This window comes from Mustela putorius, unplaced genomic scaffold (assembly GCF_011764305.1).
Source record: "Mustela putorius furo isolate JIRA1106 unplaced genomic scaffold, ASM1176430v1.1 tig00003869_pilon_pilon_pilon, whole genome shotgun sequence".
In the NCBI taxonomy this organism is placed as follows: domain Eukaryota; kingdom Metazoa; phylum Chordata; class Mammalia; order Carnivora; family Mustelidae; genus Mustela; species Mustela putorius.
Window position 1 is genome coordinate 7,715,469 of NW_025422021.1, and position 27,761 is coordinate 7,743,229.

The 27,761-nt window shown below is 35.0% G+C and overlaps 1 protein-coding gene across 7 annotated transcripts; it reads right to left on the reverse strand.

Annotated features, from left to right (window-relative positions):
• Positions 1-148: 148 nt before the first annotated feature.
• Positions 149-27,750, reverse strand: SCRN3 (secernin 3). 7 transcript variants are annotated; one of them, XM_004774368.3, is made up of 8 exons: positions 27,693-27,750; positions 25,384-25,552; positions 23,332-23,513; positions 22,105-22,304; positions 18,786-18,998; positions 6,874-7,036; positions 5,734-5,914; positions 149-1,960 (listed from the first exon to the last, which is right to left on the reverse strand). In XM_004774368.3, the coding sequence occupies exons 2-8, from the start codon at positions 25,540-25,542 to the stop codon at positions 1,790-1,792; spliced, it is 1,269 nt and encodes a 422-aa protein (XP_004774425.1). In that variant the 5' UTR covers positions 25,543-25,552; positions 27,693-27,750; the 3' UTR covers positions 149-1,789. The 7 variants fall into 7 exon arrangements, with proteins under 7 accessions (XP_004774425.1, XP_004774424.1, XP_004774426.1 ...); XM_004774367.3 differs by lacking the exon at positions 27,693-27,750 and adding an exon at positions 27,562-27,679; XM_004774369.3 differs by lacking the exon at positions 27,693-27,750 and adding an exon at positions 26,184-26,310.
• Between the last annotated feature and the right edge of the window lie 11 nt (positions 27,751-27,761).

Consider the following 27,761-nt stretch of genomic DNA (forward strand, 5'->3'; position numbering starts at 1 on the left):
TTTGCTCTAAATCTAAAACTTGCTATAAAAAATATTTTCTTAAAAAGTTTTAGGAGGGGGGCGCCTGGGTGGCTCAGTGGGTTAAAGCCTCTGCCTTCAGCTCAGGTTGTGAACTCAGGGTCCTGAGATTGAGCCCCGCATCGGGCTCTCTGCTCAGTGGGGAGCCTGCTTCTTCCTCTATCTCTCTGCCTACTTGTGATCTCTGTCTGTCAAATAAATAAATAAAAAAAATCTTAAAAAAAAAAAGTTTTAGGAGGGCAATTCATAATTAGATTTACATTCCTTAGAGATCAGTCAGTCTGTGGAGACCCATGTGAATGGAGATAGAGAACAAGAATGGGTATAGGAAAGAGTTAGCTGCAGTTGTCCAGGTGAAAGATGGTGCTAACTGAGTCTAGGGTGGTGTGGGAAGAGAAAGAGAAAATATGTTAGCCCTAGGGAGAGAAATAAGATTCAAGTATGTGTCCCTGGATAAATGAATGGACTCCTTCCCCTTAGTTTCCTCATATATTAAGAGAGAGAAGAGAGGTGTAGGGGTTGGCCAGGGATCTTCATGATTTGGGGAGAAGCTAACACTGAACCATATCTAAGGCAAACAGAATTAACTGAGTCCTTGAGACAAATATCTTTTCATTTGTAATGGCAGCCCTGTATTAGACAAGAACAACATCAGACAGATTATGGTTGTTATGAAAGAACTTTTAAAAAAAATTTCCTGGCACTCTTTAGATACAGTGATCCACTACTTTAGTCATAATCCTAATTACAGTGACAGTAACCAATAAATATGATAATACCTAAAATAGATATTTGTAGAAACCAATAAATAGTGTTATTTTGAGTTGGATTTTTCTTTTGTTTATATTTGCAATTTTGAGTCCTCTCTACATAACTTTGACAAAGTTTTATAAACTTTGGGTAGATATTACTCATTTATAATGTTCACAATACGCTATACACTATAATGTTCTTAACGTTCATAATACACTAACGATCCTATTCATTGCCACTGTCTCACTCCTGTTGCTGTTTTTAACTGAGTGAACAGAAATAAAATTTGAGAAAGATTTGAGACACATAAATAGTGTCTCCTAAGATCTCGGTTCCCTTATCCCATTTCCTAATCCCCAGACAAGCTCTTCTAAAAATATTAAAGCCTATAAAGATGCATGGCTGAAAAACTGCTTGATAATTAGAGCTAAAAGCTCACTGGTCAGCCAAGCCTTGACAAAAAGCATGTTTGAGTTTAATAAAAGTGCATTTGCATAATTAATACATTATAATAAGACAATGTGTAAATTTAGGATATTTTGTTAGAGATGATTAGTATGTGCCTAATGAGAAAAACTCATTACTTGAGAAACAATATTTTCCATTACTAAAGAAAAATCTGCTTTCTGTAAATGAGAAAATTATTTGAGGCCAAACATAACTATAATAAACATAAATGTATGTATTATTTTAATATTTTTTGTTTTATGAAGAATTAAATATTTAATTATTACAATTTTTAAAAGGTATTATGGCTAAAAAAAAATAGGCAAATAAATACATGAAATACCTCCTGGCTATCCCATGATATACATGCCTAATTCCAATGTTATTTTCATTCTCAATATTTCAGCAAGGCTATATGTAGTTCTCATAGGCCATTAATGTAAATGCTATTAAAGAATAATCAGATCTGCTTAAATTAGGTTATCATTTACCAATGATAACATTGTGATAGATGATAGATGATAGGTGATAGATTCTGACTTTAAAGAAGATTGCTCACCATACATGACCACTAAGGACTAATGTTTGACTTATAAATTCTAATTTCATCTTTTGCACACTGAGGAAAGAGATTAACTATTTTATCCACATCAAGGTGCTTGTTTTGAAGAACTGATTCCATCTCTTTGAATAGGTCTTTTTCCAGTTTCTTCATGTTGTCCAACAAGGTTTTGGCTTTTTCCTAAACAATTAAAAATAAAAATAAATAAACACATACACATACACATACAAGTCTAACCAAATTCCAGCTCACCTCTACAGACAAGATTTGTTCATTCTGGGTTCTACTTCTAGTTTGGTTCCCTTCCTCTTATTCTTTAGATATAGAAGGAATGAAATGCTTTGGGAAAAATCATTGTTCTAGATTGAATTAACAGATTAACCCCAATTTACTAGGTATTTTAAATTGAAAATAGTAGAAAAGATAAGAATAGTTGTGTAGGATTAGTCTATAAGCAAGAAACCTAAAAGACAAATAATAGGACAATTGAAATTATGAAATTGTGATGGGGAAGGTTGCTAAAAATTGAGGCTAAGATCTTTATGAAGTTGGAGCTTCTATACTTAAAATCAATATTATCAGATTAAAGAAAGGAAAAAGAACAGCAATATTCAAAGGAAAGAACAACTAAAAGAAAAGACATTTTTTCGATGATTCCTCCCTGTGATTTCTCTGTTTCAAGAAGGGGGGTAGGGGAACAGTCATGACTTTTACAGAATGAAGCAATTTTTAAGTTATTGACGAATTACCATAACCAGTTTTAGAATAGGTACTGAAAGGAAAAGTATGTAAGAAGAAAGTTATTAGAAAATAAGGATAATTTTAAAAATCTGAACAATTATGGGGCAGAACTTCACAAGACAAAGATTCTTAACCTTAATATGGACTTTAAAATAAAATTGTATTGACTTTTTCTAAGAAACGCTATATTAGATAACAGTGGGAAAAATGTATTTTGTCTATAAATGGCATTGGAATAATTAGTCAGCTCTTGGAAAACAAAGAGTAGGATCCCTACTTCATAACAGACACAAAAATAAATTTCCCCAAATTAAAGAACTAAATATTTTTTTCAAATACACATATACATACTGGAAGAAAATACAGAAGTTTTTTTTATTTTGAAGTGAGGCTGGCCTTTTCAAGCATAAAATCAAGATGCCTTAAAGGAAAAGACTAACAAATGTAATTGACTAAACATAAAACAATGAACTGAGACAAAAAATTTGCAATATAACAAAGACTCAAAATTCACATATTTTTGCCTCTTTGAAGCAAAAGACAAAAACAACCAAGAAACCACTGAAAAGTAGGCTAAGGAAAAGAAGCATTTAAGTCATTTAAGAGGAAATACTAATGGCCAATAAACATATGAGAAGATTTCTAACCTCATTAATAATCAAGAAATGTAAATTAAGGGGCACCTGGGTGGCTCAGCTGGTTAAATGGCTGCCTTCAGCTCAGGTCAAGATCTTACTTAGGGTGCTGGGATGGAGCCTCCTGCTCTTGCTTCTCCCTCTTTCCTCACCCCTCCCCACCACTCATGCTCGTGATCTCAGGCTCTGGCTCTCTCTCTCTCTCAAATAAAATCTTTAAAAAAAATGTAAATTAAAAGTCAGTAGCATTGACTCTAAGACATAAAAGTAGATTAGAACCAGAGAAAGACAAACAACGTAAGATTTCACTTAGACGTGGAATCTAAAAACCAAAACAAATGAATGAACAAACAAAAAGCAGAAATAGACCCATAAATACAGAGCAAACAGATTGATGGCTGCCAGAGGAGAGGGGAGTGAGGGGGAGCAAAATGGGTGAAGAGGAGAGGGAGATACAGATGTCCAGTTATGGAATGAATAAGTCATAGGGATAAAAGGCACATAAAAAATATAGTTACTGGTATTGTAATAACATATGGTGATAGACGGCAGCTACACTTGGGGTGAGCATAGTATAATGTACAGAATTGTCCAATCTCTATACTGTACACCTGAAACTAATGTTAACATTGTGTATCAACTATACTTAAATTTAAAAAAATAGACTAGAACCCAGCTCTTTGACACTTCTTCCCTTAAATTCTATTCTTTCCACTGCTTTCTGTTGTCAATCTAACATTTAATGTCTATTAAAGCCTAAAATAGTAACAACAGCTTTTAAATTTTAATTTCAGTATTGCTCAGAAAACTGTCAATCAGCAATTTAATGAAACAAAAATTTAATAATAAGTCTACAAAATCAACCTACCAGACGCAGCATTAAGGGGGAAAGGAAGCTGACAACTCTTGAGAACTATAGTAAGCAGTTAGTGCAGTGTGGAGGCTGCTCAGGGAGGAACAAGGGAAAATGCCCCCAGAGCCAACAGTCTGAAACACATCACTGAAGAACGTGAGCAAGAAGAGCCAAAGGGCTCATCATTCTTCACAGGGCTGTGCTGAGTCTAGAGGGTAAGCCAAGCCCACACAGTGTACGGCAGTGTATGGCCAGTGGACTGCGCTCTCATCGACACATGTGATGGGCTTCTAAGACAAACTGCTTGCCTCTCACTCCATGCCACCAGGCTACAAAAAGTGTTTATGCTCTAAGTTTTCATTTTTCGTTTAAAGATTTATTTAAAGGAGGGGAGGGGCAGAGGGAGAAGAAGAGAGACTCTTAAGCAGACCCCTTGCTGAGCATGGGGCCCACACATGGCCGATGCTGGGCTCCATGTCGGGCTCAATCTAATGACCCTGAGATCACGGCCTGAGCTGAAACCAAGAGTCACATGCTAAACTGACTTTGTCACCCAGGCATCCCCACAGTCAAAGTTTGAAGTGAAAGCAAAGTAGCCCAAAATAAATTAAGAACAGTGTCAAGAATTCACAGCAAATAGAAGGTCTGGACAGAACTCTCTGCTTTTAAGTGTAAGCAAAGCAGGTCGGGGAATGGCAACTGTGCCAACATACTACAGACAAAAGCAAGTAAATAATTACCTGAAGGACAATTAATTTAATTAATATTACATAGAATGTATGTGTAGATACATATATGTATATATATAGTATATGTATATGTATATACTTTGTATATACATATAAAGTATATGTATATACTTTGATGAATTAAAAGAAATTATAGATGATAGAAATCAGGAGCTGGTATAAACAGGTGAGAAAAGGTATAAGATGGCCAATCTTTTCCTTCACTGAAGGAAATGAGTTGATGGTTCTGCAAAAAAAACTTTGGGTAGCCCTTCTATTTCCTTCTAGTCTATTTTTTAATAGACTAGAAGGCTAACAGACCTCTAAGGCTGGGTGCCTGGGTGGCTCAGTTGGTTAAGCAACTGCCTGTGATTCAGGTCATAATCCTGGAGTCCCAGGATCGAGTCTCACATCAGGCTCCCTGTTGAGCAGGGAGCCTGCTTCTCCCTCTGACCCCCCAACCCAAGCATGCACTCTCTCTCTCTTTCTCTCCCAAATAAATAAAATCTTTTTAAAAATCAATCTAAGGCTATATGATTACAAACATTATGTAAGAGGCCATGTTAACTGCCCTCCAGTAGCTTTGTCATTTTTGGTGTGAGATATAAATGAAGTAAGCTGCTTAAACTACCCAAGCCTCAGATTCCTTATCAGTAAAATGGATATAATAATAGTAGCTGCTCACAAAGAATGTGAAGATTAAATAAAATATTCTGCGTAATGGTACCATGATCCTGGTGGATAGTAAGTGCTCAGTAAATGTGAGGTACTGTTACTACATTTAATACATTAACTTCCCTGAAAGATTCACAATGCATTTTTAACAACTATTTTTAAACTTCGGTTACAACTCTATAATCTAAACATCTAAACGATTTTTAAACCTATTTTTAGATGAAGGAAGGAAAGAAAGCTGAAATTCCGAAGTTCAAAATGTGGATTGAATCATACTTGAAACTATTCTTAATGACAAAACAGAATATAATTTAATCATACCTCCTTTTTATCTATTACTTCCAATGCCTGTTGATGTTTTTGGTAGAGTGGGTGTCTTCTGTCAGGCTTAAACTGAAAACGTGGCTTCTTTTTAACTGGATCTTCATGTCCAAATGTTGGTGAACTCGTATCCAAGAGTTGTGGAATATTTGGTACAAATATGAAAGGCTTAAAAACGGATCTAGAAGAAAAAGTCTTCAATAATTGGCTTATGGGGATATAAAAATATTTAGCATCATTCTAAATCTTTTAAGATTCCCTCTAGTTTCTATTAATTTCTTACATATTAGTTGTTCTTGTCATACTAGTTATACCCATGCTGTCTGTCTTGGTACACTGGGCTCTTCTTTGGGGCTGGGAAACACACTTTTTTTAGCCCTGTATTCCCAGGAACCTAACAAAGGGGCTGGCACAGAAACAGTCCCAAGTGAAATTATAGTTCATCATTTTATATTGCAAACTCCACAGCTGAAGGGTAAGAACAATCCTCAGTACTACAGATTGAGGATTAAGATTTGGAAAGAAAAAGAGCAGCAGTATTAATAAGGTATTCATGAGTCTCATCCAATATTCTTGAAAATATCTTTACTAACACAAAAGACCATAATACCAGGAGATAGTGACTATAAGATCATTTCTAAATATAGTGCACATTAAGTTCTATGAGAGACACTAATGACTAGTCTGTACAAATCCTATTTGAGATATAACTTCAACTACTGATGGTTTAAATTTTATATGCGTATATTTTCTAGATATGAGTAGATAAGTAACCACCTAAATCTGGCACAACTACATCATTTAATATTTTACTGTTATTAATCATCTAATATTGTAATATTGAATCTGCAAAAGAAAACCATCTACCTTACTTTTCTTGACAACTTTAAATATATGTGGGGGAAGAGATAACTGCATATAAGAATCTGTTAACATATTGTAATACTGTACTATAAAAATGAAAATAGCTATGGCAGTTATGTACATGTGATAATGGAATACTACAACCTGAACAGAAAATGCATACAAAAATAACTGTCATATTTGTGTAAGAAAAATTTAGCCTGGCAAAATCACCAAGGACTAGTGACTACCCTACTCCCTGACCCTTTGCTGGTTTATGATATTTTATGACTTTACCTCTCAGGATCAGGAGTCCCTGTGAAGAAGTGAATGCAAGGAAGGCTGGAGTCTTGAGGTAAAATAGAAACCATGCTTGCGGTGGTCAGGAATTCTCCCTCCATATTAATGCCACTTGGTTTATCTCGGAGAATGTCCATCATTGTTTCAAAAGTTATATTTCCTAGGGAATTCATTTTTAAAAATCATCAAATACATATGAATTTGTAGACTGATATACTATAAATATGAACTGCTTTCTCTATTGATAGTATATAACATGAGATAATGATCTAGGGATAAATTAGATGTTAACTACAAACAAACCTTATATCATAACTATTAGTCTCATTCTGCTGTTGTAAGGAAGATTTTTTAGAAAAATATAAAATACAAAGTCTCAAAACCACTTAGGTAAAATCGTAACTTCCTAAGAAGGAATAAAAAATGCAAAATACGCTCAGTCTTGTCCTTGATAAAAAAAATTTTAAGGTGAATTTAGTTAGCAATGCAGTACCAGTAACTACTATCTGAGTCTATCCATTCTGGAAACCAAATATTAAGAGAATATTGTGCTTGGTTTCCAAAATTATACAAGATGTTATTTATAAAATAACCTACTACTTTTCCTTTAATAATTTCTGTACCTGACATTAATAACATGTGAATTTTAACCAGAGTGGGAATGAAGGAGACAAAACATATTATTGGTTAATGGAATCTTTATGAACATAATTCTGCTGGGCTACTTAAAAAACTTAAATGCCGGGACGCCTGGGTGGCTCAGTTGGTTAAGCAGCTGCCTTCAGCTCGGGTCATGATCCCAGCATCCCAGGATGCTGGGATGGAGTCCCACAGCGGGCTCCTTGCTTGGCAGGGAGCCTGCTTCTCCCTCTCCCTCTGCCTCTGCCTGCCACTCTGTCTGCCTGTGCTCAATCTCGCTCCTCTCTCTCTGATGAATAAATAAATAAAAATTTTTTAAAAAATCAAAAACTTAAATGCCATTGTGTGTAATGAAAATAGATGGTATTATATTTTGTTTTCTGTTTTCATATGTGAAGTTTGATATTTTAAAAAAATAGAAAAACATCTATTTTATCTCTTCAGCAAACACAACACAACCATTGTTACAGAGAGCCTCAGAATTCCATATTTGCAAGGCATTTCCACAAAAAAGTTTAAAAAGCCAATCATGCCTTCAGACAGCTCTGCTCCTTGCTGTACATTTCTATAGTCAAAGATGTGATTCAGGATATAACTATCTCATGACAAGATGAATAATCAGAATAGGTTTAAAAGCCTTCCTCTGATAAATATAAGAAATTTTCATTATCAAAAGAAAATGGCACTAGAAAACAGCCTTTTAAAGCAGCACATTTAAAATGAGAATCAAAATTTCTTGGTAAATAGTAGAGGAAAGGATTGATTGGGTCTTTAAAATGAAAATAATATTTCAAAAATAAATTTACATAAGCTTATTGTTAACAAAATTTAGGTTAGAATTTTAATATGCCAATTCTTAAAACAATGAGTAAATCCAATATAATTTTTCCAACAAGAGTGGTAAGAGAATGTTACTTTAACTACTACAACATGATCATAAAAATAATTTTTTAAAATTACTTATTTGAGAAAGTGAGAGCATGAGAGGCGGGGCAGTGGGAAAGGGAGAATCAGACTCCCCACCGAGCAGGGGTCTAACTCAGGACTTGATGCCAGGACCTTGAGAGCATGACCTGAGACAAAGGGAGAAGGTTAACTGACTGAGCCACCTCCGCCTAGCCCAAAACATACTAATTTAAGTCTGTGTCTGATGAAGCTAGTTTGTGGATACCAGTCAGTCACTTTCTACTGTTCGCTTTCTCTTGGTTTTCAGTCACTTAGTCTTATTCCTTGGCATGTCTGATAATTTTTTATTGAATGTTGGACACCACGGACGAAAGTTTGTAGAAACTCTTCATGATGTTTTCCTCAACAGAGGATTTAATTTTCTTCTGGCAAACAGAATATAAGTAAATTACCTATTGATCCAGTTGAGACTGGTCTATTCCCTATTGTAGCTTTTCTGGTGTCTCAACTGAAAGCCCAGGGTGTTCCCTAGGCCTCTTCCTGCTTGGCTATTAGATCTAAGTTTTGTCCAAGGCCGTGTGAGATTTCCAAATCTCTACTTAGCTTTTTAGACTTTTAGGAACTACTTCTGTCTCAATTTCTCAATGTCTCATCCTACATTTGTGCTGCTAAGTCAAAAATTGCTTTAAGGAGAAATTGTGACATAGAAGGTCAGGTACTTCTCAAAGTGTAGCTAATCTTTTCTCAATCTCTTGGATCTAGGCTCTCATGTCTTAACTGTTTTGGGTGCTCACCTATACCTTCAAACAGTGGCTTTTATTCCTCTGGCTTTTATAGTTATTCCTGGGGGGAGGTTAGCTGATAACCAGAAGCAGAAGTCCAGCTCAGTGCTTTTAACCACTCCACTACTGAGCCTCCCATCAGTCCCTTTTTACCCTCAAGTAGTATCAATTTTTCAGTAATAGTAATGAACATAATAGACTGTTGATAGATACTGTAAAAAGTACAGTTAAAAAACCATAAAACATATAGTTCCTGCCATCAGATATTTTCAACGTTTGATTATTGCATTAAAATTAGTTCTAAAGAAACAACTTTCATTTAACACAGTTGGTTGACCACAGGTATGTTTCTTCTCTCCTAATACCTTACTACAATGAAATAAAGGAATAAGAAAATGTAATAACTCAAAAAAGACAAAGCATAAAAAGCAAGAATTCCCCCCACCCTTTCCCATGATATATGGGAATAATTAAAAGAAAAAGGCTTACAGCAAGTCTATACTCAAAATGTGATTCTGTGACATTTCAAATTAAAATAAAATTGACTTATAAAAGAATCTAATGTTACACACTCAATCATATACGTTACCAACTGTTTCATGCTAATAGCAAATTTTCCATTTCTCCTTAGGATAGTTATGACTTCAAATTCAAGAAAGATAATTTATAGATAACTTGTTATAAGAACAAATCTTTCATTCATTTTGAGAAAATGCAGGAAGAAAAAAAGAGACTGTATCTGAAAACAGCCCTTAACATTAAAACTCAACAATAAAGCAAAAGCCTACCATCCACACCTATCTATCAGACACATAGCTTCTGCACCTAGTGAGATTTTAAAATGATTCAAATCTAAATTCGTATAAGTGGCAAGTTTTAATGAAAACAGTGTCAGAACCATAACACTGCGATAATACAGGTATTATGAAAATGTTTTCTGTATTCAAAACCTACAATTCTCAAAATGAAGGGAGGATTTACATGATCACTTGAGAAGGACAGCTGTAAGTAATCCACTAGCAAGCATTGAATAAGTACTGAGACTGCAGTAGCAGGGTTCAGTAAAATGAATGCAAAACACAGGGTGCAATTTCACCGCAATTTAAACTAGTTATTTAAAATACATGAGTGAATATAGATACAATTTGGATATACATGCAGCACAGTTAATAGCTATCAGGTAGCTGGAAAGGAGAAAGGTAGGCTCTTCCATCTAGAAAAATCATAGGAAAAATTAACTATAATGTTCTACTAGACAATTTTCTATGAAAGTATTGGAAAGACATTTATTCTTTTGGCAAAGCACAGAAAGCTGGATGAACTGTACTTTATATTTGGGGAGAAAAACAAGTTTCATGTCAGATGCAACTCTTGCTATAATCATGTATGCATTTTAAATCTATATATAATCCAGCTATTTTGTAGTTAAACATAACAGAATTTTGAGGATGCAGTGGCTAATTAATCTATAATTACCTCTATTTTTTCTTTCTTTTGTCCAATTATCCTGAACCCTAGGATTCTTGATATTTTCCTCTCGACCTTAATTACATGTTGTTATTCTTCATTTTTTAAGGAATACTTCCTAATTTATGTCCTGAGCCTCTAAATTTATTGCCAGAAAAAAGTACACAACAGCGATCTTTGTTAAATTATCTGTAAGTTACAATTTAATTTAACTCAACTAACAATCCTTTGTTAATTAAAAAATACATATTAAACACATGCAAGACACTAAACTAGGTACTGAGAGAAATATAAGCTCAAGTAAGAGAATCCATTTTTTTTCAGTTCCATAGAGGAGATAAATGAAGAGCACAATTTCCTCATTTGTAAAATGAAGATAATACCTACTTCACATAGTTCCTTAGAGAAGATAATGCAATCACTTAGCACAATGTCCAGCCCCTGATAGCTTTTAATAAATGGGAATAGGTACTGGTGCAACTACTACTCAGTCTCTACTTTCACAATAAGCCTAAAATTCCTTAGAATAACACATTTTAGCATTTTCTATATACCCACCCACATGGGGAATAAAAGGTAGTTTAAATAACTTATTTATAAAATGACAAACTAACATTAAGAAACCTTATTTAAAAAAAAACCTTTCAAATGATAAGACATTCTTCTGGAAAGCAAAATATAAAATACTAAATATTTAGAAAACGATGACATTAAGGCATTCTAAAACCATTGTCACAAACTTTTTTCTGTCATACCAAATAACTAACAGATTGCTAATGTGTTTAATGAATACCTAAGAAGCAAATATCAATCATTGCTCTGTCTCCAAATAGTTTCTTTCTGATTGGTTTACAGAACCATTCCATCCCTCAGGTGAAGGAGAATATATTAGTCACGTATTTTGAAATATTAATGGAATGACCCATTTAGTAGTTAACTGCCACCCAGTAATCTAAATAGAAGGTTCTTTTCTGGAGCTATCTAGAAGCAAAGGGACAAAGATATACTAAAAGTTTTTTAACAGTTAGTAGTAACCAAATATAAAAACGGGAAAAGATATATTAATAAATGGGCAATTTAAAAATTACAACTTTTGGGGACACCTGGGTGGTTAGTTAAGCATCTGCCTTTGGTTCAGGTCATGATCGGTCCTGGAATGGAATCCCACAGAGGGCTCCTGCACAGTGGGGAGCCTGCTTCTCCCTCTGCCTGCTGTTCCCTCTGCTTGTATGCCCTCTCTCTATAATAAATAATGGGATCATTATTATTATCATTATTATTATCCCCCTATTAAGGGACATAGGAAGGAGTTCTGCTTTCTAATTAAGCCAAATAAGCTCCTATCAGACCAACCCTCCCTTAAATAACTATAAACTTGGGACAAAATACAGACTACCTGAAGCAGTGAACAAAAGCAGGAAAATTAAATAAATAAAACTTAAAAATATAAAAATTACAATTTTTCAACAAACATAAGAATATAAGGATACATAAGAATATGTCTAATCTTCTATTTTAAAATAATAACATGGGGCACCTGGGTAGCACAGTGGGTTAAAGCCTCTGCCTTCGGCTCAGGTCATGATCCCAGGGTCCTAGGCTCGAGCCCCACATCGGGTTCTCTGCTCTGCAGGGAGCCTGCTTCCTCCTCTTTCTCTGCCTGCCTCTCTGCCTACTTGTATCTCTGTCTGTCAAATAAATAAATAAATAATCTTTAAAAAAAAATAGTAACATGCCATTTCTACTACAAAATTCTTTTTATTTATTTTATTTTATTTTATTTTATTTATTTGACAGAGATCACAAGTAGGCACAGAGGCAAGTGGGGGGTGGGGAAGCAGGCTCCCCACTGAGCAGAGAGCCAGATGCAGGGCTCAATCGCAAGACTCTGAGACCATAACCTGAGCCGAAGGCAGAGGCTTTAACCCAGTGAGCCACCCAGGCACCCCTCTGCTACAAAAATTTTATCAAGGTTGAACAAAAATAATATCCTATATTGATAAATATATTAAAATGGCACTCAAATATTGCTGATGGCAATTTAAATTGATGCTTTCTGGTGGTCATTTTGATAGTGTGTTTCAAAAGACTTAAAACACGTATATGCTTTGAACCTACATCCTACTTCTAGAAACATATTCTAAGAAAATAGTCAAGGATGGGAACATAAATAATCTATAAGCATATTATATAATTTTCAATAATGAAAAACTAAAAACCTAAATAATGAGAAATTTGTTAACTCAATTAATTAATCCTTACTATATGATGATTAAAATATAACCACATGGAAATAAGCTATCAAAATAATAGAAAACTGTGCAACTGTTAAAAATATGACAAAACTGGGATGCCTGGGTGGCTCAGTTGGTTAAGCAGCTGCCTTCAGCTCAGGTCATGATCCCAGCATTCTGGGATCAAGTCCCACCTTGGGTTCCTTGCTCAGCAGGGAGCCTGCTTCTCCCTCTGCCTCTGCCTGCCACTCTGTCTGTCTGTGCTCACTCTTTCTGACAAATAAATAAATAAAATCTTAAAAAAATATATATGACAAAACTAGCACCTGGGTGGCTCAGTGGGTTAAGCCTCTGCCTTTAGCTCAGGTCATGATCTCAGGGTCCTGAGATCCAGTCCCATACGGGCTCTCTGCTCAGCAGGGAGCCTGCTTCTCCCCTCTCTCTGCCTGCCTATCTGCCTACTTGTGATCTCTTTCTCTCTGTCAAATAAATAAATAAAATCTTTTTTAAAAAATGACAAAATTGGGAATATATCAAAATAGAATTATCTACATTGTATATTGCTAACTAAAGAAAAGTTATATGCTGAACAATGTGTATAACATACTACCATTTCTGTAAAAAAAAGAAAAAAATTACATATACATATTTGTTTCATTAAGTATATGTTATGTCTAGAAGAATATATAAGGGATTGCCTATGGAAAAAAAGAAATTAGGGAGAGGATCCTATCTAAGAACAGGATATGTATACATCCTATGTGCCTGTGGACTTTGAATCATGTGAATATATTTCTATAAATACAATAATGTCAAAGAATATTAAGGGACATAGGAAGGAGTTCTGCTTTCTAATTAAGCCAAATAAGCTCCTATCAGACCAACCCTCCCTTAAATAACTATAAACTTGGGACAAAATACAGACTACCTGAAGCAGTGAACAAAAGCAGGAAAATTCTGGAAGGAGACATTTGGAAGATGGGATGAAGTACAGGACAAATTCACTGGTTTTGTTTTGGCTTTAGCCCAAGGGAAGGCCTTAGTCAATGCTGTGCAATATTGTGCAAGTATTTACAGAAAACATTGAGCTTTCTGGCCTGAAGAACTAGAAGTTAACCACTAGTACTAGAAACTGAAGGAGGACTGAGTTAGAGAGAAAAACCCCCAAATTCTGTGCAAAACCAAACCAAAACAAAACAAAACCAAAAAAACCCTGACCAAATTTCCATCTGTTTTGTGAATCAGCATGTGTGGCCCACTGCAAGCAGCACAGCAAAAGATAAAAGAACTGAGCTGAAATTTGAGCTGCCCACCAGAAGAGTTTGCAGGTTGAGTATAATCAGTGGAATTGTCTAGCAGACAGCTGACAAGAGTTATTCCTTTTTAGGTGAGTTGTGGTGGCCTGTGGCTTTCAAGGAACTAGTTCATTTCCTCAAAGTTTGTGGTATTTTCCTCCTAATGCTGGTGGGGTAGATAATAAGATTTCTTTACCTGACATATAACTTGTGTTGTCTTCCTTTTTTTCTTTGTCTAGGGTGGATCAATTTTATTGATCTTTTTGAAGAACCAGGTTTTAGTTTGATCAATTTTCTTCATTGTTTTATTTTCAATTTTATTGATTTCTGCTCTTATCTTTATTATTTCCATCCTTTTCCTTGATTGGGATTTTTGTTTGTTTTTGGTTGGCTTGTTTTGTTTTGTTTCATTTCTGGAGGTGAAAGTTTAGGTTTATATTGTTGAGTTGAGACCTTTCTTATTATCAACTATAATCATTAAATGCTATAAATTTCCCTGTAAGCATTACCTTTATTTCATCCCACAAATTTTGGTATATTTTTACTTCATTCCCCTCAAAATCTTTTTATTTTTCCCCTCAAAATCTTTTCTAATTTCCCTCGAGATTTTTTTTGACCCATAAGTTTAAAATGTGTTATGTAATTTCCAAGTATTTGGGGACTTTCCAGATATCCTTCTATAATTGATTTCAAATTTAATTTCATTATCACCAGAGAGACCATACTTTGTTATATTTCTTTTAAATTTGGTAAGATTTGTTTTATGACCCAGGATATGGACAACCTTGGTATATATTTGATGTGCACTTGAAAAGTATGTGTATTATACTGTTGTTGGGTGGAATATCCTATAATAATGCATTAGATCCAGTGGTTGATGGTACTGTTCAGTTTTTTAATATCTTTGCAGATTTCCTGTCCAATAGTTCTGACAACTGAGAGAGAAGTATTGAAGTCTCCCATTATAATTGTGAAATTGTCTATTTCTCTTTTCAGTTCTTTCAGTTCTGGCTTCATATATTTGGAAGCTTTGTTGTTAGATGCATATACATTTAACATGGAGACATAATAATCCCATTAAATGATCTATTTTGATTATGTAGTATCCCTCTTTCTCCCTGGTAATTTATCTTGCTCTAAAGTCTAATTCATCCAATATTTATATAGCCAACCCAGCTGTCTTTTGATGAGTATTTAAAAGACACATTTTCTCCCATCCTTTAACTTTACATTTCAAGTTAGTTATTCATATATAGCAATAGCAGAGTCTAGTTTTTTAAAATTTGTTTTGTTTTTATTATATTGTTTGTTTTCTATTTGATCCTTCAGGTTTTTTGTTCCTCTATTTCCCCTTTCTCACCTTATTTATTTTTTTTTAAAAGATTTTATTTATTTACTTGACAGACAGATCACAAGTAGGCAGAGAGGCAGGCAGAGAGAGAGGAAGGGAAGCAGGCTCCCTGCTGAGCAGAGAGCCCGACGCCGGGCTCGATCCCAGGACCCTGGGACTATGACCTGGGCCGAAGGCAGAGGCTTAACCCACTGAGCCACCCAGGTGCCCCTCTCACCTTATTTTTGAATATTTTCTTAGTATTCTATTTTAATTTATTTGTTCACTTTTTTCTATATCTTATCAGGTGGCTTTTTAAACAGTTGTTCTAGAATTACAATATACATACTTAACTTTTCCAATTACTAGAATTAATATTTTAAAACTTCAAGGAGGATGTAGAAATCTTACCACCATGCAGGTCTCTATGTACTCCCCTCTTTATATTGAGGCTATTCTTTGTACTATAGGAAATATATTGTTGGCTTGTAACTGTCAGACATATTTTTTAAAGTCTTAAGGGAGAAACATAGTATTATATTTACCCAGATATTTCTCATTTCTGCAGCTCTTCCTTCATTCTTAAAGTTCCATGTTTCACTGTGATATCATTTCCTTTATATCTGAAAAGCTTCCTTTAAAATTTCTTTTAGAGCAGGCTATTGGCAACAAAGTCTCTTAGTTTTCCTATATATCAGCATATTTTTATTTTTCCTTCATTCCTGAAGAATATTTTGGCTGAATATAAAATTCTGGTTTGACTTTTCTTTTAGAATTTTAAAAATGTTGTTTCACTGCCTTTAGGCATCCAGGGTTTATAATGATAAACTCCCAGAAATCATTTTTTATCTTTGTCTTTGGTTTTTAGTGTTTCGTGCATTAAGACATGGATGAGTTTATCTTGTTTGAGATTTTCAAATTCTCCTGAGTCTGTAAGTTTAAGTCTTTTGCCATTTTGACAAGGTTTCAGTCATTATTCAAAAATTTTTCTGCATCACACTATTCTCTCCTTCTGAGACTCTAATGACATGAATTTTAGACATCTGAGTACTGTTCCACAGTCCCTAAGACCCTGTTCTTTTTGTTTGCTTGCTTCAAATTCTGTTATTCAGATTAGATAATTTCTACTGATCTATCTTCATGTCCACTCTTTCTTCTGTCATCTCCATTCTGCTATTGAGCCTACTGAGTTAATTTTTTACTTTGGTATTATGTTTTTCAATGATAAAACTTCCATTGAACTACAGATTCTAATTAAAAGGTAGAACTTATTAGAATTGTTTTAAAAGAGACCATACTATACGGTTTTTGTAAGAAATGCACTGATAGTCTGAATACTGATAGTCTGAAAGCAAATGATAAGTAAGTACATGTCATGTAAAAAGTAAGCAGAAGACTAGGCTAAAATTGACTTCAAGAAAATGATCATTACCATGAGAAATAATGTTTCATAAAAGTAAAAGGACCAATTTACCAGGAAGATATAACAATATAAATGTATATCTACTTAACAATAGAGCTTCAAAATACAAAGCAAAAACACACAATTCCATAAATATAATTGGAGATTTTCACACTCCTCTCTCACTCATATACACAACAATTTAAAAAAATCAGTAAAGGCAGAATGATCACAATATCCAAAAGGATCACTTCCCTTACAAATGGTACTAAGCTAGCCTAGAGTAAAGGCTACTCTAAAGCTAACCTAGCAGGCCTAACTGTTCTGCAGGTTACTTAACTAATATAAGACCAACACTCTATAAAGCAATAAAACAAAATCCAGCATGCAACAAATAAAATCTACAATGTCTACTATCCAATCAAAAATACCAGACACACAAGCAGGAAAATTTGAGCCCCAAACCAGAAGAAAATCAGATTAACAGAAACAGATCCAGAAATTGCAGAGATAATGGAGTTATCAGACAATGAGGCTAAAACAATTATAGAATAGGTATGTGCTGAATATGTTCACTGAAGAAAAACATGAAAGTTAATGAATAGAGAAGTAGGAAATACACACAAAAAGTACCAAATGGAACATATAGAGATAAAAAACGTAAATCTGAAAATGATAGTATCACTAGATGGGATTAACAGCAGATTAGATAATGCAGAAGAAAAGATCAGTGAATTTGAGAACATAACAACAGAAACTATCCATAGTAAATGTGGAAACTACATCCTTTTATCTCAATGTCCACATAACTTATATGTTTTCAATGGCAGTTACATGCAATTCATTATAGCAGATTTCTCATTTGGATAGGAAATTTGAGTAAAATCTGAATATCTGTCATATCAAATATTCACACAGTGACTATAGAGACACAGGTATGATGAAATCCTATGTGATTTACTGGTTCAACCAATATTTGTTTCTCAGCACAGCACAGGTAGCCCCAGCTGAGCATACCAAATACATTTAACTCTAAGTCCAATCTCTCACCAGAGACTTGTGCTGACCCATAGCCTGAGACAACAGACAGCTCAATTTCAGGCTGGGATTCTTGGAAGGGAGCAGAATGGCATTTTTCAGATTCATAACCTTGGTAAGTAGTCCAGTTCCTGCTCCCCAAACAGGTCTCCACCTAGATGCCTATATTCTCACAGATGTTAGAACTATCCTTTGACACTTATATTTGGTCCAGAACCCCTTCTTTTATACAGATAGAAGGATTGTGTGAGAAAGAGACACATCAAATCTTGCTAATACTATGGGTTCTCTCTTCATTTCTGGTAGTTCGTAATTTCCTTGTCTTGTGTTCAAATCTAACTATATATATCCTTAATGTTTAAATATTTTATTCAATATCTCTAAAATTGAGGAGAAGAGGTAATTCTTACATCTGCTCATGTTGCCTTCTCAACTAATTCTAGATATAACTTTTTTAGTAAGAAAATAACCAATAAGTATATTGTCAAAAGACATATTTTAAAAACCTGTCTCCATGTTCCAATAATTTCTGAGAAGAAAAACCATCCCAATTTTGTTTAAGAATATTAGTAAAAACTGAAAAAAATGGGTCTGAGGACTGTGAATCTTATCCTTCAAAAAGAATTATTACCCTTGCAGAATTATATAGCACTTCACTCATCTCAAGGAAAAAAAGCTTGTATTAGTTTACAAAATTTCAGTTTAATAAAAATATCTTTACTAAGAATAATTCCTTCAAAACCAGATTTTATACCCACATTATACCCAGGCAAAATACAATTTTTCATTCTGATATTATTTCAATGATAAAATTACCTTTGTGTTTATTCAGAAGCTTGTAGCCTTCACAGTATCTGCCTGGTGAAATCATCATCTTGGCTGTGTCAAGATAAGAGTATGCTGCAGCAAAATCAAACTCCTTTTTACCATCCCACCAACCTTTCCGCTTAGCATAGTTTCTCATGTCTGGATGTTCCCGATCAATCTTGGTTGTTATAGAAAGCTGATTAGAAATATTACGAATGCCCTCTATTTTCAAAGAAAAAGAGGAGAAGGGGAAAGAAAAATCACATTATCATGTTGTATTTATCTGTACATTATGATTCTTAATCACTATTTAAATGCAAATATATACTTCTAAATTTTGTATCATGTGCATCTCATCTATTACATACTCAAAAAGATAAATAGGGGTGTTTGGGTGGCTTGTCAGGTAAGTGTCTGACTTTTGACTTCAACTCAGGTCATGATCTCAGAATCATGAAACTGAGACCTGCATTGGGCTTTGCACTTGGTGTGGAACCTACTTAAAATTCTCTCTCTCCCTCTGTTCCTTCTACCAACCTCTGCCCGACTTGCACTCTTTCTCTCCCCCTCCCCAAAAAAGATAAATGGATTATTTTTTAATTAAACTTCTTAAACTTTTTATTTTGAGAGGATTGTAGATTCACATGCAGTTTTAAGAAGTAATACAGAGCTCCTGTGTACCCATTACACAGTTTCCCCCAATGGTAACATCTTGTATAATAGCACAGCTAACTGGCATCAATACAGTCAAGATATAGAACATTTCCTTCTTCACAAAGATCACTCATTTGCCCTCTTATGACCACATCCCCCTTATGCGCCCCCACTAAACCCTCATTAACCCCATGCAACCACTACCCTGCTATCCATTTCTATTACTGTCATTTCAAGAATATTATACAAATGAAATCATATAGCAGGGGCACCTGGGTGGCTCAGTGGGTTAAAGCCTCTGCCTTTGGCTTAGGTCATGATCCCAGGGTCCTGGGATCGAGCCCCCCATGGGGCTCTCTGCTCTGCGGGGAGCCTGCTAACTCCTCTCTCTCTCTCTCTGCCTGCCTCTCTGCCTACTTGTGATCTCTGTCTGTCAAATAAATAAATAAAATCTTTAAAAATATATATTTAAAAAATCATATAGCATATAACCTTTTCTCTTTTTTCACTTGATATCATTCTCTAAAGATTCATCCAGGTTATTACATATATTAAGAGTTCATTCCTTTTTATTGCTGAGATTATTCCATGGTATGTACCGGTTTGTTTAACCATTCACAAGCTAAAGGACATCTGGGTTGTTTCTAGCTTTTGGTTGTTATGGAGAAAGCTGCTATAAATATTTGTGTATGGGTTCTTGTGTGCATGTAAGTCCCTGGGATAAATGCACAAGATTGCAATTGCTGGGGGGCATGGTAGTTGTGTATTTAGATTTTTTTTAAAAAGCTGCCAAACTGTTTTCCAGAGTAGATGCACATTCTTACCAGCAATGATTAAATGATCCTTCTCCAACTTCTCACCAGTGTTGAGTAGTGTCATCTAAAAATTTTAACTCTCTTGGTATAAGTACAGAGAAACCTCATTGTGGCTTTAGTTTGCATTTCCCTAATAGCTAATGATACTGAACATTTCATGTGCTTTTTTGACATCTGTATAACCCTTTAGGTGAAATGTCTCTTCTTGTCTTTTGCCCATTTTGCTAGGTGGATTGTCTTTTTACCATTGAGGTTTGAGATTTCTTTATATATTTTAGATATTAGTCTTTTGTAGAAATTACTTTTCAAAAATTAGTCATAAATAAATTTAGAACAGAAATATAAGATACCCCAAAATATCATAGCAGTAAGTTATAACAAAATTGTCAACTAAAATACAAAGCAGAAGAAAGAATAAAAACTAGTTCTAAAGAGACCATAATGATTGAAACAGATCATGAAAAATGAAAATTGATAACGTTTTAAAATCAGTTTAGAATAAAGTCTGCTAAGTAGAAATCAATTAAATTACTCTAACAAAGTCATACTTGGGATATTCTCACTACAAAAACCAGAATAACGTCACGAGAGAGTCAGACACAGAAGAGTTTTCAGACTATAGATAATTTGATAAAATTTAATTATGTAGTTCTTAGGCTCATTTAGTAATAGGAAGAGAAACCAGTTGGCAAAATTAATCTACAACTGGATAATCATACTCAATGTGGGTGTTCATTTTTAATATCTAGGTAGGGCTATCTTTCTCAACAGAATACATTACTCATTTCTCTCTTGCATTTAGCACACTTAATAAAATAAAGAGTGCTAGTGGTACAATCAGACCAATTAGAAAATAAGAAAATAGTCTAAATTCGATTTTATGTATTAGGCAAAATAAAAACAGGCAAAATATAAAATAAAACATCATCAAAAGAACTGGCAATGACTGATTTTGAAAAATAACATCCACATCCTCCAAAACTCAAGGATAACTTCATGAAGACTTTCTGAATTTCTCCAGCCCACAGTGACTTTTTCTTTCTCTAAATGTTTACAGCATTTATGTGCCTGAGTCATTCAGGCACCATTTAATATTTTCACATGTGCAAATTATCTCCCCTGCAAAACTAGGAGATCCAGGCGATAAGTCTGTAAAAGTACATGATCATGCTTGAGTATAAGGCTGTACTCTAATGAAAGAATATTGAACTGAGAGTCAGGATGATTTAAATTTAAATTTAAAGATTTAAATTCTTTCAATTGCTGCCTCAAGTAAAGCACTTCACATCTCCAGATTTCCTCACTTGAAAAATAAAAGGAATATATGGTCACTAAGAGACCATAAAAAAATACAAAGCATCGTAAAACAATCAAATTGTGTTATTATACTCAATGTTTACACTTTACTATTGTATCAGTATATTCTTTCCAGCCACTAGCTGACAGACTCTAATCCCCAGAAGCACTCCCCTTTCCTTACCTCCATATCCACATGCAATAAAAAGTTTGAGTTCAGGCCAAAGTTAAAAGAGGAAGAAATGGCAAGGGGTTATCAAGAACTGGAAAAGTACTATAACAGTCAAAAGAGGCAGCACAGAAAATATATACAGATTACATAAAATTAGTATCATAATATGAAAAATAGAGAACACCACCTTTTTCTCTTTTTCAGAAAAGCTCTTTGTAGTGCTCTTTCACTGTTAACATTCTTTCAAATTTTTTCATTTCCCCTGCAGATCCACCCTTCATTGCACCGGATTATAAATCTTGAGAAACAATTAAATACAATGTCTATAGTTAAGGGGGTTATTTTATTAATTATAAGATAATTTTTTTTAATCATGAAAAGTTGTCCATACCTTGTACTTTTTCTGCAGCCCAGTACTTTCCTGCAGTCTCCAGAATCCACGCTTCCTTCCTATCAGCTATCAGGAAACTATTGTGATAGCTAAATACCATCCTACCCTCTGAACAGTTTCCACCCTGGCCATATTTTTCTAATAGATCAACAATGACATTGAGGGCTTTTTCAGCTGTATCAGCTCTTTCAAGGCCAAGTCTAAAATAAAAATAAAAGTTTTCAGATTAAAAGAAATTTCCATCATTTCCCTTAAATAATTTCATGCACATGAGATTTTTTTGTTTATATTCAAAGCAAAAGTTCTTTCAAGTTAATGGATAAACTGAAACCCAACTTCTAAGCCATTCCTTCTAAAGCCAGTTTGGAATCATGAAAACAGTCTTTGGAATCAGATCAATGTTCAAATTCCAACTTGGTAATTTATTGGCAAGTTGCTTTATCTCAGTATCTCATCTATAAAATGAGGATAATAATATTTAGCCCATGAGGTTACTGTGAGAATTAAGGTCTGATAAAATGTTAGGTACTATTTTACATAATTCACATAAAAGAATCATAATTTTCAAGTCCTTCCCTTCTCCCAATTAATGATCTTTGAAGTCTACAAATTACATGCCTATATAAGCATACTTTGGAGATATTGCAGGTTCAGTTTCAGACCACTGGAATAAAATGAGTATTGCAAAAAGTGAGTCAAATGAATTTTCTGATTCTCCAGTGCATATAAAAGTTATGTTTACACTATACTATAGTCTATTAAGTGTGCAACAGCATTATGTCCAAAAGGCAATTACATACCTTAATTTAAAAATAAATTGAAAAAGACTTCATTGCTAAAAAATGCCAACCATCATCTGAGCTTTCAACAAGTTATAATCACTAATCACAGATCATTATAACCAATATAATAATAATAAAAACTTTTTGAAATATTGTGAGAATTACCAAATGTGACAGAGACACAAAGTGAGCATGTGCTAATGGAAAAATGATGCCAATAGACTTGCCTAACATAACACTGCCACAAACCTTCAATTTGTAAACACTGCAGTATCTGTGAAGTGTAATAAGGCAAAGCGTAACAAGATGAGGTAAGTCTGTACTCTGAAGAATTTTAACACAAACTATAAAGTGTCAATGTCCAAAATATGGGAAAAAGAGGAAAATAAAACTTGTAAGAGTTTTAGACAAGTTCCGTACTGAAAAAGTATAATTAAAAAATAACCTGACAAGGTCCATGCCCAGTAGTGCTTCTTCATCACAAACTTCTTCTCTTCCCCAAACAGCTTCATTTCCAATGCAGACTCCATGCTCATTGGCTCCCATTTCTGCCCCCCATAACCAAGATGGGCGACTAAGGACAACAGCATATGTTTCAGGAACTTGATCAATTTCTATGTAAGTACACTGTAAAGAAAGTCATAGCAACAACCATAAAACCAAAAAAGAAAACGTTATCAAGTTGCAAGAATCTTAAAAATAAATCAAAAGGCTTGTCCACTATGAAATAAAGTATAACTTAAAATTTTCAATAATAGGGATGCCTGGGTGGCTCAGTGGGTTAAGCCTTCGGCTCAAGTCATGATCTCAGGGTCCTGGGATCGAGTCCCGCATCGGGTTCTCTACTCAGCGGGGAGCCTGCTTCCCTCTCTCTCTCTCTGCCTGCCTCTCCGACTACTTGAGATTTCTCTCTGTCAAATAAATAAAATCTTTAAAAAAAAATTTTTTTTTCAATAATAAAGTTACTACCCTTAAAATATATTCAAAATTGACCCTAAAGCTTTTATTCATTCAAATATTTATTAAGCATCTATTACAAAGTACTCTGCCAAGAGATATATCAGTTATAAAGATGAATCAGGTATAGATCTTGCTTTCGAGAAACTAAGGCTTGTACACTAACTAAAATACAACAAAATGTAAAGTATAAGGGCCGTTAAGAAAAATAAAAATGAGGGGCACCTGAGTGGCTCAATGGGTTAAAGCCTCTGCCTTCGGCTCAGGTCATGATCCCAGGGTCCTGGGATCGAGCCCGCATCGGGCTCTCTGCTCTGCAGGGAGCCTGCTTCCCCCCTCTCACTCTGCCTGCCTCTCTGCCTACTTATGATCTCTCTCTGTCAAATAAATAAATAAAATCTTTAAAAAAAAAAAAAGAAAAGTAAAAATGAGATGTTAATGTAAGCTCAAAAGAGAGATGGTTTCTAGGTATGAAATCTTGAAACATTTTGTAGAGGAAGATATAATTAGTTGAAGCTTAAAGGGATTGGATCTCAATCTCAACATCCAGTATTTCTTAATTAGTAACATAAGTCCCATACGGTAGCCCTCATATACGAAAGAATTCCTATAGAAGCCTATGTAATATGTAGAAGTCACCCATCCGGTATGTCCACCATGGTGAAAAGAATAAGAACCACTGGTTTACAGAATATGAGAAATTTAAACATAAAGAGAGAAAGTAGAAATGGATCCAAGATGAATAAATAATTTCAGCAAAAGAAAAAAAGGGTTTGCATACAGAAAAAATCTAATATTTAATATATTTTAGTATTCAAGTATCAATAAAATGAAATCTAAAAAATGCATAACTTAGCAATAAAAGCGTAATGTGAAACTTTAAGTTCCATGTTGAATGGATTTTTAACAAAAATTTTCAAAGGATCCTTTAATTAATGTGTATACTACCAAATGACTGCATAAAATGCATGTTAATAATGTTATTACAGGGCCCCATAAGAATGGAATGACTTTCCCTATTCTATACCAATCAGAATACTTTCTGTCCATCAAGCTCCAGCTGAAACCCCAGCTCCCGGTGAAGTCTTCCTCGATCTCTAGTCTGAATTAACTGCTCCTTCTCCACTGTTGTCACAACTCATTGCTCTTACTTACATCAGTATTTAAATCACCCTACCTTATAATGGGGTTAGTTATATATACATCGTATTCCTCTACTAGACTCCAAGCTCCTGGAAGACAGAACTAGTTTTGATAGTAGGCTTTAAATCCCTGCCCTATTTGACAAGCTTGAGTATGATAAACATTCAAATGTTTGATCAAAGAATTAACAAATATTTTTATTGTTATTTCAGCTTCCTCCAAATCATTGAAATAAAAGACTAGAAATCTAGTTCTGACTGAAATTATTTTTCAAATTTAAATCCTTGAATTTTTAACTTCCATAGTCCCTGCCAAATAGCTAGCTAATGATTTTTTTAAAGCTGGTTATGATATTTTTAAAGAAAACAATTGTTAAAAAAACATGTACTTCACCTACCTGAAGATGTTCTCTCAGGTTATCATGAACTGCAGCAGGAAAATAAACTACCTCCTGTACTTCATCGCACAATCTATCTGAATTTTTTCCAAAAATAATCCTGTTACCAGCAGTTGCTGGAGGTAGTGCCACAAAAGTATCACAAGAACAAGGTTCCATTTTTTTAAAACTAAAAAAACAAACAAAAACATAGAAAATTCAAAATAAAAGGAGAAAAACGTTTTTAGTATATAAAAAGCAAAGAATTGAACTTGATGACCAAGGGATATTACTGCCATACCTAATACAAGGTGTCCATTAAAGTTTTAAACTTTATACTGAACTACAAAAATCAGTAAGAAAACAACATGAGAATGAATCTTATACTACCAGAATCAGTAAGAAAATAGCAATCACCAGTACTTTCTTCTAGTCTCTAGGTCAAATTTATCCTCTAAGATCTTCCTCTCCTGAAGTCTTCCCTGAATCTTTCACTATTTCCATATTTGAGAATCCCTGAACTTAACTCTACTGCTATGATGACCATATCTGTGTATACACATGAGTTACTATATTTGTGCACATATATGTGTCTCCTTTTGGACAGTAAGATCCTTGAGGGCTAGGAATATGTTTTATTAATCTTTGTATTCTCATCACCTGAACTTATGAAAAGTCCCAGTATTTCCTCAAACAAAACGAATACACAGATCATAACACTGAGAAGACTAAAATTTTAAAGACTCACGGAATCAGATAAATACAAAAACATGTCAATAAAATTCCAAATTGTTGATATTTCCAGGAATAAGTTCGCATACATAACTCTGTAAATCCTGATTGTAGAATTTAGTATGAAGATTGTGTTTTCAGGGTGCCTGGGTGGCTCAGTGGGTTAAGCTGCTGCCTTCGGCTCAGGTCGTGATCTCAGAGTCCTGGGATCGAGCCCCACATCGGGCTCTCTGCTCAGCGGGGGGCCTGCTTCCTCCTCTCTCTCTGCCTGCCTCTCTGCCTGCTTGTGATCTCCGTCTGTCAAATAAATAAAATCTTTAAAAAGAAAAAAAAAGATTGTGTTTTCATTTTTAATTGGAAAGTCTTAAATCCTCAATTTTCGTAGAACGTTATTTGTTCCCAGAATGGAGAGATTGTTTTAGAGTTCCCTGCTTTCCTTTATTTTATAATGCCCAAACTTTAAAATGGCTTTACACAAACAGATGCTAGCAATTTAAAAACAAAATGTAAATCTAATAAATGTTTCATTCAAAAAACAAAGTGAGTCAAGTAAGAAACACCTTTAGCCTGAAACTCCTAAGATTTTTCTTTTCTTCAGTTATGGATGGTTCCTCAGTTATAGGGTAGCTGCTGTTTTCTGTGTGAATTTCAACCTTTATGTCCTGGATGGCCTTCTCTTTGTGTTCCAAAGTTATTTCTACCACTGCATAACCTTGGCAGGCTATTTACTCTCAATCTAAACCTTCTGCTTCACCAGTACGTATCTCAGGAGGCTGTTACTAGAATATAATAAGACAGTGTGTAAAACTTTTTTTGCGTAGTGCCTGAAACATATCAGACACGCAAAAGAAAGCTGTTAGGTTATTATTGGACAGAAGAGTAAATTTCTCACAAAAGGTTTATTCTTGCTATCACACCCACTGCCTCCCTGAGAGAGGACTGGATTGGTGGATCCCCCAGGGCGGTAGTAGCCACGTCCACTAAAAACCCTGGGGGTAGGGGGGCCTCAAGGGCCGTCAAGCTGCATTAGATGATCAGGGCTAACTGGGGTCAGACGAGAAGCTAAGGAAGCACGCCACCACCCAGCCCATTTAGAAGGGCAAGGCTTGAGAGCCCTTACGAACTCCTAGTACGCGTTCATCATTCAGTAAACGTTCACGAACATCTTTCTGAGCCAGACGCTGTACAGCTGGTGACAAAAGAGAATCCTCGCTCTTGTGGAGTTGGCATTCTATTTTAAATGCTTTGGTTCACCAACAGTTTTGCGAAACATCACATCATTTGATCCCTACGAAAGTACCACAGTTTGGGCAAGAAATACTGTTTTCACAATAAATAGGTGCGGAACACTTCATGGGAACCAGAGTCAGAGACCACAGAATTAAGGGCTCGGACTTCAAACACCCCTCCCCACCCAGCACGCACTCCACACCCTAGCTGCCGCCGCTCGGCCCGCAGCCCGCTCACCTCAGACCCCGGCTCCCTCCCGCAGCACCCGCCTCCAGTCCCGCCCGCGAAGCCGCTCGCGGATTCCCACTTCCCACCTCCGCTACGCAAACGCCTCCCCACTCAAGCCCCTCCCCCGGCCTAGGACCTACCCTCAATGAAAGGGGGAAGGGCGTGCTGCGGTAGGCGGAGGCGCTAGTCGCCGGAAGCTGTCACCTTTG